This window comes from Berghia stephanieae, chromosome 15 (genome assembly GCF_034508935.2).
Source record: "Berghia stephanieae isolate SIO BIC M18660-M18661 chromosome 15, UCSD_Bste_1.3, whole genome shotgun sequence".
NCBI lineage: Eukaryota > Metazoa > Mollusca > Gastropoda > Nudibranchia > Aeolidiidae > Berghia > Berghia stephanieae.
The window spans coordinates 3232831-3252139 of NC_088374.1; the positions used below are offsets into that span (position 1 = coordinate 3232831).

A 19309-nucleotide genomic window follows, 5' to 3' on the forward strand; every position below is an offset into this window, starting at 1 on the left:
AATAAGACAGATAGACTTCCATGTTCTTGTGGTTGTTAATGGGAGAAGTTGCCTTTGAGGTCCAGTAGTATGACACTCAGCTTGGAGCATGTAGATCATTGGTTTCAATCCTATAGTGGGTGGCACAAGGTTGGGTCTTTGAAACAAAAAAGACTCTTTTTAAACATTTTCGGTCTTGTCCTATTTAATTGATTACTTGGCCAGTAACAGCAAAGACTGGGCATATGATATTAATTAGACAAAATTTCAAGATCAAGTTAAGTTGATCTTACCTTGGACAAAATCATTCTTCTCAGAACTCTGAATTAGTACCAAATCTGCGCCCTTGCTTTGGCAAATGTTACTAGCTTTCTTCCAGGTGACCTTTTCTCACTGAATGCCTTGACACATGTGTTGCCTCCTTCATTGAAACTCCATGTGGCAAGACAGGGCTCATCTTCAATCAGTGGATAGTTATCAGTGAAGAATACATACATATATACATATACCTACATATTCCAACAAGTACCCACCAACACTCATAAACACATACATATATACATACACCTACATATTCCAACAAGTACCCACCAACACTCATAAATACATACACACACACACACACACATATATATATATATATATATATATATATATATATATATTATATATATATATATAAATCCCTATTCATGACGAAATGTCTGCTCTTGATAGTTTTTGAAATATTCCACTCAAAAGGGCAAAAATCCGTTTTTAACGGATTTTCAGTAATTGCAGGATTTTTTTGCCGCTTGAGATAGTCTAAAATGATCTCTTTATTAATTGTGTGCCAAATTTCAGACATATTCATTGATAAAAAGCGTCATAATGAATTGACGTCAACATTTTTGGTGTCAGCTTTGAAAAAATGCACCAATGTTCGAGGCAATATATCCCTAACACAAACACACACACACACAGAGTGTGAGAGAGAGAGAGAGAGAGAGAGAGATAGAGGGAGAGAGAGAGAGTGGGTGAGATAGAGAGAGAGAGCAATGACGCCTAAAAAATAATAGACATTTACAATTCTAGTCTGGCCCAAAATAATTTCAAATAATAGTCTGACAACAATAAACAATTTAAAGCTAGATATAAACACACTTTGTATAATAATATACTAATTCATTTATATAGCATTGTCAAACCAATTTAATTTTTTGGAGGAGGAAAATTAGGAAAAAAGGACGTCTGATTCATATCAATTCAATAATAGGCTTCAACAGTCATGACATCACTTCTCTTGTAATGACGCATAGTAACATATTAACTGGCTCTAAACTATCGGAACAATGGCGGACGGCCTTTTGAAATATCTCTCCTACGAGCATAAAAGTGTATCCAGAGGAGAAAAACATAAATATGATCATGCTTTGGCTTTTATACATTCTGATCACATGATATAAGAAATTTTCCAGCCAACATGAAGAATTAAAAACTACCAATCTTCTCTGTCTAAATCCACGCGGCTCGCTGTTGCTGGGGAATACCAGATCAGACTATTGAATCCAATTTGCTTTAAAATTGCTCAAAAGCTATAACGTTTTTACATTTCAAACGCTTGTGTTTGGAAAGGTTCACGCATACTCTCATAATTCTATCATGTACACACGTCTTTTTAGACTGGAACATTAAAAAAAATATTTTTAGACTTCTGAATATTTGAAATTTTTAGAATGCTGTATTTTTGTGAATTCGAATATCGTTATTGTAACAGCGCCTGAAGTCAACTTCATAACCATGGTTTAATTAATGTACATTATTATTATTATTATTATTATTATTATTATTATATTATTATTATTATTATTATTATTATTATTATTATTATTATTATTATTATTATTATTATTATTATTATTATTATTATTATTATTATTATTATTATTATTATTATTATTATTATTGTTAATATTATTATTATTATTATTTTTATTATCATTATTATTATTATTATTATTATTATTATTATTATTATTATCATTATTATATTATTATTATTATTATTATTATTATTATTATTATTATTATTATTATTATTATTATTATTATTATTATTATTATTATTATTATTATTTATTATTGTTATTATTATTATTATTATTATTATTATTATTATCATAATTATTATTATTATTATTATTATTATTATTTATTATTATTATTATTATTATTATTATTATTATTATTATTATTATTATTATTATTATTATTATTATTATTATTATTATATTAGTAATTATTATTAGTATTGCTAGTATTGTTATATCATTATACTGTTATTATTGTCATTATCCTCATTGTCATTATCATGGTAATTTATACTTACAACTGTCTCCTGCGACCCCAGCAGAAACAACCAAAAAAAGACCAATTGCAAGTGACACAATCATGGCTTTTACCTTCCTTTTTATAGTAGAATCAATTTTGTCAATTATACTGGAAGAATGAGATAAATATAGGAACTGTCAATAATGTTCTATTAATTATAATAGGCAAAGATATGAAGGACATGCAATGTTTTAAAAGTATGTCATTACACTGGGAGATATAAATGATTTATCAATATTTATATTTTAATGAAACAATGAAAGATATAATTGAAATGTCATCTTTGAGTTTTACAAGGGACCTACAAAACAGAGAACAAAATATGAGCATGACTTCAAAACTAACATACATATTTTCCATCTGTAACCCTGAACTTTAATATTTTAAAGGTTGCTTCTTTTTAGTTGGTGTGTCCAAACATAAAATCGTCATTGCTGGAAGTCAGAGCTGTTTTCCACTTTTTGTTTACAAAATATGATGAAAGGTTTTGAAAGTCATCATAAAATAATCGTAACGTACGGAGAGAACGCAGTGTATATCTCACAGGTTCTTTAGTCTGTGTCTCATTTCGGAGACCGTCGTTTAATAAGTCAATAAAATGTATAGTAAAATAAATAGGATAAAAATGACTTTTATAAAACATACAACACAGTCTAAACAAAGTTTCCTCCGTTGGCCGTCATCAGGTAAACAAGAAAAGGAAATATGTTATATTACATTGACAATGTAGTAAATATCGTGGGTTAAAGGTGTCTGCTTGGTAAATAAAAAATTGATAACCTTTCCTTATAAGATAAATACTGTATCGCATACTCTTCTTGGTAGAGCTCTCCTCTGTACACTTTCAATACTAATGTATTGTCTCTTGTATAATGGTCTCCAGATGTAATTGCCTTATTCCTTATATTGAATTGGTCAAACGAGCGATTTATACAAATATAAAAATATGGTTTTATCAAGACTTATAAAGGTTCTATATTCAATTCCATCATTCCGTTTGCATGGCTTACACAATTATTAATGTGTACATAAGGCATAACGGAAATTGTATTTCACATAGAAGAGACGATTGAATATTTATGACATGACTTTTTTCTTGTATATAATACTTTTTGTTTCGAAACATTAAAATCCAAATGCCCTGTTGTAGACTATTTGAATAGTAAAAAGATATCATTTTGTAGAATGTTATGATGCTCAGTTGTACAATAGATCTTCATATCGTCTGCCAACAGTTTACAGGCTTAATTTATGTCATGTGGTAAATAATGTATATGTAAAATAAATAAAAGTGGTCCCAATACACTTACTTGGGGTACACCGCTAATGACATTCTTAAAAGCAAACCCCACCCCATTGACAATGGCTCTTTGTATTCGATTATCAAGAAAGCCTTTAATCCAGTTGAAATGTTCCCTTTAAATCCATATGCTTTTAGCTTAATGAATAATCTCTCGTGTGGTACAGAATCAAAAGCCTTACGGAAATCAAGATAAACAGCATTAATGCATTACACGTTGAGCAAAATTACACGTTGATGTAAAATCCGTGATTGTTGTTACTAATAATATACTTGTTTGAAAAATGCTTCGCATACTTGATGCGAAATTGAACTGTGATTTAAAAATAAGAACATACCTGATGTAAAATCCGTGATTGTCGTTAATAATAATATACTTGTTTGAAAAATGCTTCGCATACATGATGGAAAATGGAACTGTGATTTAAAAATAAGAACATACCTGATGTAAAATCCGTGATTGTTGTTACTAATAATATACTTGTTTGAAAAATGCTTCGCATACTTGATGCAAAATGGAACTGTGATTTAAAAATAAGAACATACCTGATGTAAAATCCATGATTGTTGTTACTAATAATATACTTGTTTGAAAAATGCTTCGCATACTTGATGCAAAATGGAACTGTGATTTAAAAATAAGAACATACCTGATGTAAAATCCTTACGCTTTTGACTCGATTCTTTAAGGCTGAAAAAGAAGTCTGTTGAATAATCTGTGTCAGAGCAGTTCGTTACTTCATGGACAACAATCGGTTTTCCTGATAGTCTGACATGAAATCGTAAAAGCCACGTTCTAATATATACATTTATGAAGAGAAAACACGAAGTGAACTCGGAGTTAACAATCACTAATCTTGGACTTCATCAAGATATTAATAAGTGATTAATACGAGATTCTCATCTTCTTGTATTTGATGCACTGATAGTCAAAGTTTATCATTGATGGATGACAAGGCACAAACTCACGTTAAGAACGATTTAATATAAAGAACAAAGTAGAAAAAGCGGTATAGTCAGATTCGGATTATGGATGATGTGGGGTACATATTATGTATCTATATTAAATTTATCATTTTGAAAATATGTTATATTAATAAGGGTTATTTTTAGACAATGAAATATAGCTATATAGTGTTATATTAACAAAAATAAACATGTTTATACATCTTAATCTATGTTTGAATTAGAAAAAAAAATGTTTTTCAAAAAACTAAAATATGTAAATGTCCTTTAAAAATTAATTCTAGTTACCGTATCTCATCATAATCATTGAGACATACTTGGGTCGTATGGAGATGCTAATTGATTATAGATTCTCCCAACTGTACGATCTAAAGATGAATTTATCCACATCTGATACAAGTCCTCAATATCTTAGCTACAATCAAAAAGGTTACTTAGGCTACATGGAGATAATAATAGATTATAGTTTCTCCAAACTCTAGAATCTACAGATGGGATTTGTCCAAATTTGATACAGGTCCACAATCATAGCTACAATCAAAAGGGTTACTTAGGTCATATCGAGATATGAATAGATTTTAGTAATTCCAAACGACACAATCTACACATGAAAGATGTCCAAATTTGATACAGGTCCACAATCATAGCTACAATCAAAAGGCTTACTTAGGTCATATGGAGATATTAATAGATTTTAGTAATTCCAAACGATACAATCTACACATGAAAGCTGTCCAAATTTGATACAAGTCCACAATCATAGCTACAATCAAAAGGGTTACTTACGTCATATGCAGATTTCAATAGATTATAATTTCCCCAAACGTTAAAATCTCCAGATCAAGTAGATTAGTATTTGACAAGAAATCCATGGCTTTTGGTATGGATGCTGTTATCAGAATATCTGTCTTTGCTTTTATTTCTGTGTTATTTCTCAGGTCTCTATTTGCACGATGTAAATTGACATGGGTGATCTCCCTTTATGTTTCTTGAGTCAGATGGGTGAAATAAAATATTCATGGCCCTATTAGTTACAATAATAATGTGATCACTTCTGAGTCTATGCCCAAACAGCCGACATCTTGCCTCCTGGAGTGGGTATTTCATTGCACATTTCATATAGTGCTTGATTGCTTATTTTTTTGTAGGTCATTATATATTCATGGTTCTTTTAAATTGTTTTCTATGGAATCGGACTAGTCTTTGCTCTTTGCTTCCGGCCAATTCCTATGTTCCCTATCAAGTTGTAAGCACTGATTATACAAGGGTTGTGAAAAAATTGATTTTAGAATTCATGTTCATATATTTAATAATTTATTTAGTTCAACTGTTGTTAAACATTTTCTTCGACTTTCTAAGTCTTCTTGTCTCCAATTGCTGATCCTACTACTACTACTACTACACTACTACTACTACTACTACTACTACTAATACTACTACTACTACTACTACTAACTACTATACTACTACTACATACTACTACTACTACTACTACTACTATACTACTACTACTACTACTACTACTACTACTACTACTACTATACTACTACTACTACTACTACTACTACTACTACTACTACTACTACTCTACTACAACACTACTACTACTACTACTACAACACTACTACTACTATACTACTACTACTACTACATACTACTACTACTAAATACTACTACTACTACTACTACTACTACTACTACTACTACTACTACTACTACTACTACTACTACTATTATACTACTACATACTACTACTCTACTCTAACTACTACTACTATACTACTACTACTACTACTACTACTACTCTACTACACTACTACTATTTACTACTACTACTACTACTACTACTAACTACTACTACTACTATACTACTACTACTACTACTACTATACTACTACTACTACTACTACTACTACTACTACTACTACTTCTACTACTACTACTACTACTACTACCACCACCACCACCACTACTACTACTACTACTACTACTACTACTACTACTACTACTACTACTACTACTACTACTCCTACTCCTACTCCCACTACTACTACTACTACTACTACTACTACTACTACTACTACTACTACTACTACTACTACTACTACTACTACTACTACTACTACTACTACTACTACTACTCCTACTCCTACTCCCACTACTACTACTACTACTACTACTACTACTACTACTACTACTACTACTACTCCTACTCCTACTCCCACTACTACTACTACTACTACTACTACTACTACTACTACTACTACTACTACTACTCCTACTCCTACTCCCACTACTACTACTACTACTACTACTACTACTACTACTACTACTACTACTACTACTCTACTCCTACTCCCTACTACTACTACTACTACTACTACTACTACTACTACTACTACTACACTACTACTACTACTACTACATACTACAACTACTACTACTATTACTACTAGTGATGCAATCGTTGTTATTACGCACCTATTTGACATTTTGTTTGTGGCTACTATACTGAGGACTTGCATCAAATATGGATGAGGTTGTAGCATTTGAAAATTCGATTCTCCATTCATATCTTCATAGTATGAACTGTGTAACCATTTAATGGCTATGACGTGCTATGCTTATGATGAAAGGTTTTGAAAGTCATCATAAAATAATCGTAACGTACGGAGAGAACGCAGTGTATATCTCACAGGTTCTTTAGTCTGGGTCTCATTTCGAAGACAGTCGTTAAATAAGTCAATAAAATGTATAATAAAATGAATAGGATAAAAATGACTTTTATAAAACATACAACACAGTCTAAACAAAGTTTCCTCCGTTGCCATCATCAGGTAAACAAGAAAAGGAAATATGTTATATTACATTGACAATGTAGTAAATATCGTGGGTTAAAGGTGTCTGCTTGGTAAATCAAAAATTGATAACCTTTCCTTATAAGATAAATACTGTATCGCATACTCTTCTGGGTAGAGCTCTCCTCTGCACACTTTCAATACTAATGTATTGTCTCTTGTATAATGGTCTCCAGATGTGATTGCCTTATTCCTTATATTGAATAGGTCAAACGAGCGATTTATACAAATATAAAAATATGGTTTTATCAAGACTTATAAAGGTTCTATATTCCATTCCATCATTCTGTTTGCATGGCTTACACAATTATTAATGTGTACATAAGGCATAACGGAAATTGTATTTCACATAGAAGAGACGATTGAATATTTATGACATGATTTTTTTTCTTGTATATAATACTTTTTGTTTCGAAACATTAAAATCCAAATGCCCTGTTTTAGACTATTTGAATAGTAAAAAGATATCATTTTGTAGAATGTTATGATGCTCAGTTGTACAATAGACCTTCATATCGTCTGCCAACAGTTTACAGGCTTAATTTATGTCATGTGGTAAATAATGTATATGTAAAATAAATAAAAGAGGTCCAATACACTTACTTGGGGTACACCGCTAATGACATTCTTAAAAGCAAACCCCACCCCATTGACAATGGCTCTTTGTATTCGATTATCAAGAAAGCCTTTAATCCAGTTGAAATGTTCCCTTTAAATCCATATGCTTTTAACTTAATGAATAATCCCTCGTGTGGTACAGAATCAAAAGCCTAACGGAAATCAAGATAAACAGCATTAATGGATTACACGTTGAGCAATTCATGATATCTTTGATCTAAAACCATGTTGGTTATCGTTTAGCATCGTATGATTTTCGAGAAAGTCCATTATTCGGTCTTTCGAGATAGCTTCTATAACCTTTCCTTTGAAATAATCAAAATCAACGTGTGAAAGATGTTTGGCGGATGGAAGATTTGACGATATAAGGAGTGAGTCGTAATCACGTTTCTCCACCGTAGGCAAATGGTCAATATTATTATTAATGCAATGATGTGATAGGTCCGATATATAACAGACTGAGGTGAGAATAAGTAAATAAAGAAGGCTTAAAATCCAGAACGGCGTCTAGTTGTGTATAGTATCACCATAATTAGGCCATATGATTTAGTGACATAAAACTCTTTCATTGTAGACTTCTTTTTTGTTGAACACGTGATTGTCGTTACCAATAATACTTGATGCGAAATGAAACTGTGATTTAAAAATAAGAACATACCTGATGTAAAATCCGTGATTGTTGTTACTAATAATATACTTGTTTGAAAAATGCTTCGCATACTTGATGGAAAATGGAACTGTGATTTAAAAATAAGAACATACCTGATGTAAAATCCGTGATTGTTGTTACTAATAATATACTTGTTTGAAAAATGCTTCGCATACTTGATGGAAAATGGAACTGTGATTTAAAAATAAGAACATACCTGATGTAAGATCCTTACGCTTTTGACTCGATTCTTTAAGGCTGAAAAAGAAGTCTGTTGAGTAATCTGTGTCAGAGCAGTTCGTTACTTCATGGACAACAATCGGTTTTCCTGATAGTCTGACATGAAATCGTAAAAGCCACGTTCTAATATATACATTTATTAAGAGAAAACACGAAGTGAACTCGGAGTTAACAATCACTAATCTTGGACTTCATCAAGATATTAATGAGTGATTAATACGAGATTTTCATCTTCTTGTATTTGATGCACTGATAGTCCAAATTTATCATTGATGGATAACAAGGCACAAACCCACGTTAAGAACGATTTAATATGAAGAACAAAGTAGAAAAAGCGGTATAGTCAGATTCGGATTATGGATGATGTGGGGTACGTATTATGTATCTATATTAAATTTATCATTTTGAAAATATGTTATATTAATAAGGGTTATTTTTAGACAATGAAATATAGCTATATAGTGTTATATTAACAAAAATAAACATGTTTATACATCTTAATCTATGTTTGAATTAGAAAAAAAAATGTTTTTCAAAAAACTAAAATATGTAAATGTCCTTTAAAAATTAATTCTAGTTACCGTATCTCATCATAATCATTGAGACATACTTGGGTCGTATGGAGATGCTAATTGATTATAGATTCTCCCAACTGTACGATCTAAAGATGAATTTATCCACATCTGATACAAGTCCTCAATATCTTAGCTACAATCAAAAAGGTTACTTAGGCTACATGGAGATAATAATAGATTATAGTTTCTCCAAACTCTAGAATCTACAGATGGGATTTGTCCAAATTTGATACAGGTCCACAATCATAGCTACAATCAAAAGGGTTACTTAGGTCATATCGAGATATGAATAGATTTTAGTAATTCCAAACGACACAATCTACACATGAAAGATGTCCAAATTTGATACAGGTCCACAATCATAGCTACAATCAAAAGGCTTACTTAGGTCATATGGAGATATTAATAGATTTTAGTAATTCCAAACGATACAATCTACACATGAAAGCTGTCCAAATTTGATACAAGTCCACAATCATAGCTACAATCAAAAGGGTTACTTACGTCATATGCAGATTTCAATAGATTATAATTTCCCCAAACGTTAAAATCTCCAGATCAAGTAGATTAGTATTTGACAAGAAATCCATGGCTTTTGGTATGGATGCTGTTATCAGAATATCTGTCTTTGCTTTTATTTCTGTGTTATTTCTCAGGTCTCTATTTGCACGATGTAAATTGACATGGGTGATCTCCCTTTATGTTTCTTGAGTCAGATGGGTGAAATAAAATATTCATGGCCCTATTAGTTACAATAATAATGTGATCACTTCTGAGTCTATGCCCAAACAGCCGACATCTTGCCTCCTGGAGTGGGTATTTCATTGCACATTTCATATAGTGCTTGATTGCTTATTTTTTTGTAGGTCATTATATATTCATGGTTCTTTTAAATTGTTTTCTATGGAATCGGACTAGTCTTTGCTCTTTGCTTCCGGCCAATTCCTATGTTCCCTATCAAGTTGTAAGCACTGATTATACAAGGGTTGTGAAAAAATTGATTTTAGAATTCATGTTCATATATTTAATAATTTATTTAGTTCAACTGTTGTTAAACATTTTCTTTCGACTTTCTAAGTCTCTTGTCTCCAATTGCTGACCTACACTACTAACTACTACTACATACTACTACTACTACTTACACTACACTACTAACTACTACTACTACTACTACTACTACTACTACTACTACAAACTACTACTACTACTACTAACTACTACATCTACACTAACTACTACTACTACTACTAACACTACTACTACTACTACACTACTACTACTACTACACTACTACTACTACAATATTACTACTACTACTACTACTACTACTACTACTACTACTACTACACTACTACTACTACTACTACTACTACTACTACTACATACTACTACTACTACTACTACTACTACTACTACTACTACTACTACTACTACTACTACTACTACTACTACTACTACTACTACTACTACTACTACTACTACATACTACTCTACTACTACTACTACTACTACTACTATACTACTACTACTACTACTACATACTACTACTACTACCTACTACTACTACTACTACTACTAACTACTACTACGAACTACTACTACTACTACTACTACTACACTACTACTACTACTACTACTACTACTACTATCTACTATACTACTACTACTACTACTACTACTACACTACACTACCACACTACTACTACTACTACTACTACTACTACTACTACTACTACACTACTACTACTACTACTACTACTCCTACTCCTACTCCCACTACTACTACTACTACTACTACTACTACTACTACTACTACTACTCCTACTCCTACTCCCACTACTACTACTACTACTACTACTACTACTACTACTACTACTACTCCTACTCCTACTCCCACTACTACTACTACTACTACTACTACTACTACTACTAACTACTACTACTACTACTACTACTACTACTACTACTACTCCTACTCCTACTCCCACTACTACTACTACTACTACTACTACTACTACTACTACTACTACTACTACTACTACTACTACTACTCCTACTCCTACTCCCACTACTACTACTACTACTACTACTACTACTACTACTACTACTACTACTACTACTACTACTACTACTACTACTACTACTACTACTACTACTACTACTACTACTAGTGATGCAATCGTTGTTATTATGCACCTATTTGACATTTTGTCTGTGGCTACTTTACTGAGGACTTGCATCAAATATGGATGAGGTTGTAGCATTTGAAAATTAGATTTTCCATTCATATCTTCATAGTGTGAACTGTGTAACCATTTAATGGCTATGACGTGCTATGCTTGTAAGAATTTAATCAAGAATAACGTTGTCACAAAAATCATAGATGTTTTACAAATCAATTTCAAATCTTTCAATATCAAGACATTCAAAATGTGAGATATTTATCACTATTTTAAACTCAGTCAATTGGTATATTGCTACTACTAAAGGCCTTTCGATTCCTAATCATCCGATCGGGACGTCTCCGCTGCTTCTCTAATCATATGTGTCATTTCCTTCCATTGTTCACTGTCTTTGGATGCTAATATCGTAAGGTCTTCCTTTGATTTTAATTCTTTGTTATTTTGAAGGCGTTTATAGTTTCTCTATTGAGGAAAGTGGGAATTGGTGTTGTGTGGCGTAGTTGCACACATATTTAATGGCTTATGATCGTATAGTGGCTTTTTGATAGATGGCCATAATATTCCTTTGCGTTGTGTTTGTAGACGTTAATAATGACGAAAGAGTTCAGGAGCCAATGATGATAATTGAATGTACAACATCAAGACATTCAAAAGTCCAGATTCCAAGTTTCCTTTCTTACAGCTTTATTTGTTGTGATAAATTCCAAATCCAAATCAAATAGCATGGTCATAATTCAATCAGTTTCATAAATTCCAAATCCGTAAAATCAATCCAAATGTAAAGTCATTTTGCCTAAGTAACCATTTTCAATATACGTTGAATATTTCTAGGACCGTAAAATAAAGATTTTTAGTTGGATGTTAGAAGTTGCAGCATACTAGAAAAATTCAGCTCATGGTCAAGTAGAGAGCAGAATACTGTTTTAACCCGAAATATTCTGTTTCATACCCTACAGTAATTCTACCGACAATTCCCTTTAAACACACCTCCTTATAGATTCGACAGTTCCGTGACAGTCTAAATTCCACCCCCTAAAAGCAAAATCAAATCATGTTCAAACCCGAAACGTCAAATCCGTTAATATTAATGTTAAACCCCGCCTTTTATGATATAATAATATTTTGGTACTTACGCCAAAATTAAAAAATCAATTACAATCTGTTGCCTTTATTCCCAAATACCAATTGGATTCAGTAGTCTGATGTCACGTCGCCCAGCAACGGCGGCCATCTTGGTTCTAAACAAAGAAAATCATTACTTTTTATTCTCCATGCTGGCTAGAACTTTTCATATGCCTTGTGATCAGAATGTGTAAAAGTCAAAACATGATCAAATTTATAATGGTTTTTTTTTCCCTCTGAATACGCCTTTATGCTCGACGGAGAAATATTTCTTACGGCGTCCGCCATTGTTCCGATAGTTTAGAGCCAGTGTTACTGTTACCATGCGTCATTAGGAAGGAAGTGACGTTACGACTGTTGAAGAGTATTGAGACTTATTAACGAAAGTAATTTTCTACTTCTTAACACAACGACCATTCCTCAATTTATCACATAAAACTGTCCTAAATCCATTAAGTATTTACCATATTTTCATTAAAATCCCAGCATCGTTAACTTTGCTTTAATTAAATCATGTTTAATGACCAACAACCGAACTTAAATGCAATCTCCTACAGCTACCCCCAATGTTCTTTCTAGAATTTGTCAAGTTTAATTGCCATGTTTTTCTACAAACTCTTGCGTAAACTTCTTGGATAAGCTTACTGTCTTACTGTGGGTGGTCTATCTTGATATTTCTTGTGTCCAGATGGGGTGAAAAAAGTATTCATGGCTTTATTAGCTGTCTCTTCTTAGTACATGCCCAAAAAGCCGCCATCTTGCCTCCTGATTTTGAATGGATCAGGGTCTTTCATTGCATTTTTCATACAGTGTTTTATTCCTTTTTTTGCGGGGTATCGTATATTCAGGACTCTTGTCAGTTTTTAAATTGAGCATTTATATAGCGCAATATCCACTTAACGTGCTCAATGCGCTTTACAAGGGGTCCCTGGTCAACAGCAACATTTAACATGTTGGACGAGACATGACGCCTGTTAGGCGATATTACAATTTTTCGGACAAAGACAACGCTGTTAACGGCCAGGTACTCATTTTACACCTGAGTACGGTGAGAGAATGAGAGTAAAGAGTCTTTTCCAAGGACTCAACTATGCGCCGAGCGAGGCTCGAACCCAGGACCTTCCGATCCGAAAGCGAGTGTCATACCACTAGACCACATAGCCGCACAAAAAAAAAAAGTATTCATGGCTTTATTAGCTGTCTCTTCTGCCGACAATCCTGTCCATGTCCTCACATCATCTATCCAAGTTCTTGCTGGCCTGCCTCTTCCTCTTTTCCCCTCAACTCTACCCTCAATAATGTCCTTGTTGACAGTTTGATGGCGTCTTAGGTGTCCAAAATACTTAAGTTTTCTTGTTTTTATTACTTTCATTAGGGTCGGTCTGATACCAAGGATGTCACAGACTTCTTGATTTGTTTTCTTTTCTTTCCAACTGATTTTTCCAAGGCGTTTCTGAGCCGTAGAGAAGTGTTGAGTGGACATAACATTTGAGTATTCTTATTCTCGTTTACAACTTGATAAAGTGATAAGATTAAATACTGTTACAGGCATGGATACCCACTGTTTTCTTCCAATAAACGTATAGATAGGATCACCATTCAAACGCATTCATTGCAAATTCTTTTTAAAAATGGAGTCTTTTTAGTCAGGTGAAACAACAAATTTATTAGAGAGAGACTATTCGACGGACTTTTGTCCAAGACTTGTTGATTTTACATCAGGTATGTTGTAATTTGTATCGTATCGGGTGAAGCAAATTTCCAAAAGATAGTTTAAAGTTACAAAATCTAATTGATGACATGAGACGAACTGTAAACTTTGTGTTCAATTGAGACAGCCAGACATTATTTTAGGGAATTAATTTTTTATGCGTTATGAATATTTTCTTCTTGGACCTGAAACAAACTCAATTTAAATTATAAGTTGTTGACTATAAATCCAATATTATTCACATAGACTACTCGATGGTGTTACCCCTTTCCGTACCAGCCATTTTCAGAATTGTCCCCAAAATGTTATTCTCCCACAACACAAAAATTGTTTTTTCTTACTCAAACAGAAAAGCAACAAATACTTTAAACCACAGTGTCACGTTTTATAGTTATAAGAGACATTTTTATTTAAATTGTGTGATTTAAAAATTAAATCTGAATGATAAAAATGCTGGTTGGATCGTAACGAATGAGACGGTTTTCCTATGGTTGGTAAGGAGGGAGTTACAGCATCCACAGTGTTGGATCATTTATAGAAAATTTTGAATACATAAAGTCTAAAAGGTCGTGTAAATTGCTTAAATTGTAAAAATACATTTCTAAAAGATAGTTTGAGTTTACAGTAATCGCATTAATTTGATAAAATTTGAGTTTTATGCGTAAAGAACTTTTGCTTCTTTATAGGCAATGAATAAAATTACCTCAACTAAAGTCAAAAACACATATACACTCACATTTTGTGTCCTTACGATTGTTTCAATGGGTTGCAATATCGTCGGTTAACATTGGAAACGCAGTGTACTCGTATTTAAAGACCCAGTATTGACCGTCGATATGGTGACCCATTGAAACGATCGTATTGACCAAAAAAACGTGAGTATTCCTATAGATAGTATGCGCTTGGCCAAGGAGTTCACAACACTGCCATCCGGAAGTATAACGGACCAACACACAAACTCTGTGTAACCATGAACTTTTATAGTCTGGTTAATACACAGTTTAGTGAGAACAACTCACAAACGCGGATGGCAAAAACAATAACAAAGGCCTGAGTGACGTCATCTTCGAAATATTTATTTCTTATTTTATATGGTCTAACCAATCTTTTAGAGCCCTCTTTACCTACAAGTACCAACAAACACTCATATATATATATATATATAATATATATATATATATATAAAATATATAATACACACACACACACATATATATATATATATATATATATATATATATATACATACATAGGGAATGAGATTAGCGGAAGAGTAGCGTCCCTTGATTGGACGTCACCTTACAGAGAGAACGTCAAAATTGTTATGCACATGCGTCTCTCTCGTCCTCGCTTTCGGTGAAGTGTGTCATGCCGCACAACCAACATGACGTTCTCTCTCTAATCACTTTTCCGCTAATGACTTCCAATCAAGGGACGCTACTCTTCCGCTAATCTCATTCCCTATAGCCAATCTCATCACACAAACGGAAATACTACACGTTTTCAAATGCGTCACAATGTAAGCGTGTGTTGTTTTGTGGTCCATTGTGTAGTAGCTATGTGGTCTTGTAGTATGATCGGAAGGTCCTGGGTTCGAGCTCCTCTCGACGCATCGTTGAGTCCTTGGAGAAGGCTCTTTACTCACATTCTCTCACCGCAATCAGGTGTAAAATGAATACCTGGCTGTTAACAGCGTTTTCTCTGTCCGAAAAAAATTGTAACATCGCCTAACAGTGTCATGTCTCGTCCTAAATGTTAAATGTTGCTGTTGGCCAGGGGCCCCTTGTAAAGCGCTTTGAGCACATTTAGTGGATATTACTCTATATAAAAGCTCATTTACTTTAGTTGCTTACTTTGGATCTGAGTGCAGAGGAAACCAGTCCTAAATTGATCCATTGGTAAACCCTCTTTGCTCACATTTTCTGACTTTACTCAGGTGAGAATCAAATGCGTAAACTTGTAATACTGTTATAATATTTTTCAAGAAGAAATGTTGTATCGTATTGCTGATGACGAGAGAGTCACTGTAAAACTGTGTGGTAAATTCAGTCAGTAAAACATTATTTTAGGGAAATAATTTTGGACCATTAAATCATCACTAAGAAAACTTTTTGAAATGTGAAACCCAACATATATTGGCACAAATTTGGTTTCAAAACGGTAATATAACAGTGGAAGATTTTTTCGTAAATGAAGAGGAGGAGGACTAGAGGGTGGAGAAGGAAGAGGAGGAGGGGGAGAAGAAAAAGAAGAAGAAGAAGAAGAAGAAGAAGAAGAAGAAGAAGAAGAAGAAGAAGAAGAAGAAGAAGAAGAAGAAGAAGAAGAAGAAGAAGAAGAAGAAGAAGAAAAAGAAGAAGAAGAAGAAGAAGAAGAAGAAGAAGAAGAAGAAGAAGAAGAAGAAGAAGAGAAGAAGAAGAAGAAGAAGAAGAAGAAGAAGAAGAAGAAGAAGAAGAAGAAGAAGAAGAAGAAGAAGAAAAAGAAGAAGAAGAAGAAGAAGAAGAAGAAGAAGAAGAAGAAGAAGAAGAAGAAGAAGAAGAAGAAGAAGAAGAAGAATGAAGAAGATGAAGAAGAAGGAAGAAGATAAGTATGACTAAAAAAATAATACAATGTATTTGTAACTCAGAAGTTCGTATATATTCATGTTTATTGGAAGCCAGTTATTAGTCGCAAGAAGAAGAAGAAGAAGAAGAAGAAGAAGAAGAAGAAGAAGAAGAAGAAGAAGAAGAAGAAGAAGAAGAAGAAGAAGAATGAAGAAGATGAAGAAGAAGGAAGAAGATAAGTATGACTAAAAAAATAATACAATGTATTTGTAACTCAGAAGTTCGTATATATTCATGTTTATTGGAAGCCAGTTAGTTAGTCGACAATTTATCAGACTTAAGTCCGTTTAAAGCCGTTGGGGTCCCTACGGTTACGGCTGTTTTGGTCTTTCGCACATTATGTAACTTTTGACATTACATGGAACTGGAAGCCAAGTACTAGTCTTAGGGTCACCATCATAGTTAAACTCGATCTGAACACAATTCCAATCAGAAGTTGTTCCTCCTTCCCTCCAAGGATGATAATCTCCCTGAAATAGATATACAATTATATATATTATATATTATTATTATTATTATTATTATATTATTATTATTATTATTATTATTATTATTTATATTATTATTATTATTATTATTATTATTATTATTATTATTTTATTATTATTATTATTATTATTATTATTATATTATTTATTATTTATTTATTATTATTATTATTATTTTATTATTATTATATTATTGTTATTATTATTATTATTTATTATTATTATTATTATTATTATTATTATTATTATTATTATTATTATTATTATTATTATTATTATATCATTATTATTATTATTATTATTATTATTATCATTATTATTATTATTATTATTATTATTATTATTATTATTATTATTATTATTATTATTATTATTGTTATTATTATTATTATTATTATTATTATTATTATTATTATTATTATTATTATTATTATTATTATCATTATTATTCCTTCACTCCCTAAAGTCAATCACTAGCTCCTTTGTCTTGCTTATGTTAAGCTCTAGGTGGTGCGCATCACACCAAGACACAAATCTATCAATTTCTTGCCTATAAGCCACTTAGTTGCCATTTGTTATGAGGCCTTGAAGAGCGGTGTCATCTGCAAACTTTATTAAAGGTACACTCAGGTTTTGACTTCTACAGTCATTCTTGTATATTGTGAATAATACAGGGGACAATACACAACCATGAGGAGCACCAGTATTTGTAGTTATACAGGAAGATTTTTTTTGTCCTAATTGAACATATTGTGCTCTCTCCGTAAGAAATTCGAGCACCCAAGCAATTATATACTTGTTTAAATTCAGACTAGTCAATTTTTGAACAACCAACTGAGGTTGCATTGTATTGAACGCTGAAGAAAAATCTGCAAAAAGCAATCTGCAATAGCTCCTAGCGTGATCTAGATGCCTGTAGATGTTGTTTGTAAACAGCAAAATGGCATCCTCTACGCCACGTCCTGGTTTGTAAGCAAATTGATGACTATCACTCAATGGCATAATCTGATTCCTAATTTTAACAAGAACGAGTTTTTCTAAAGATTTCAAAACTATTGAAGTCAGCGCAACAGGTCTGAGATCGTTCATAGTTTCAAGTTTTTCTTTTTCTTGGAACAGGAATAATTTTTGAAGTTTTCCAAATTTCAGGGATCGAAACGCATTGGAGGGACCAGTTAAAAATATGTGTATAAATTGGGGAAAGCTGATGGGCACATTATTTTAATAGTTTTCCTTTCAATCCATCGGGCCAAGCAGCCTTCCTCTCGTTCAGTTTCGAAAATACGAATCTCGTTTCCTCTTCACTGACCTCAATAGTCATTTCATCTTCCAAAGCCCTGTCTAATTTATGTTTTTCATTTTCAATATAAAATTTGTTTGCTGTGTCGAAACGTGAATAAAATTTATTTAAAGTTTCCATTTCGATATCTTCTGATATAATCGTGGGCTTTGGATTATAGTTAACAGCAGTTTTAAGCCCACGCCACGTGTCCCGTATATCCCCAGAAGAAAAGCATTTTTCAATTTTATTTTTGTACTTGTCTCTACAACTAGATATTACACTCTTTATCTCTTTTTGTTTTGTTTTCAGATCTTTTTTTGTTTCCACTAGTATAGAGAGTTTTCTTTTGGTTCAATAAAAGTTTTAGA

At 32.3% G+C, this 19309-nt stretch overlaps 1 protein-coding gene and 1 long non-coding RNA gene across 3 annotated transcripts in view; both read right to left on the reverse strand.

Annotated features, from left to right (window-relative positions):
• Window positions 1-276: 276 nt before the first annotated feature.
• LOC144960797 (uncharacterized) lies at window positions 277-9064 on the reverse strand. 2 transcript variants are annotated; one of them, XR_013642943.1, is made up of 3 exons: window positions 8958-9064; window positions 2348-2457; window positions 277-436 (listed from the first exon to the last, which is right to left on the reverse strand). It is a non-coding gene; the product is annotated as an uncharacterized LOC144960797 (long non-coding RNA). The 2 variants fall into 2 exon arrangements; XR_013642942.1 differs by lacking the exon at window positions 8958-9064 and adding an exon at window positions 4300-4447.
• Window positions 9065-17392: 8328 nt separating this feature from the next.
• LOC144960292 (P-selectin-like) overlaps window positions 17393-19309 on the reverse strand; it is a 16172-nt gene continuing 14255 nt past the window's right edge. Inside the window, exon 8 of the mRNA XM_078893334.1 lies at window positions 17393-17641. Within this exon, the coding sequence (XP_078749460.1) occupies window positions 17483-17641 (159 nt within the window). The 3' untranslated portion in view covers window positions 17393-17482. The remainder of the gene's footprint in view (window positions 17642-19309) is intronic.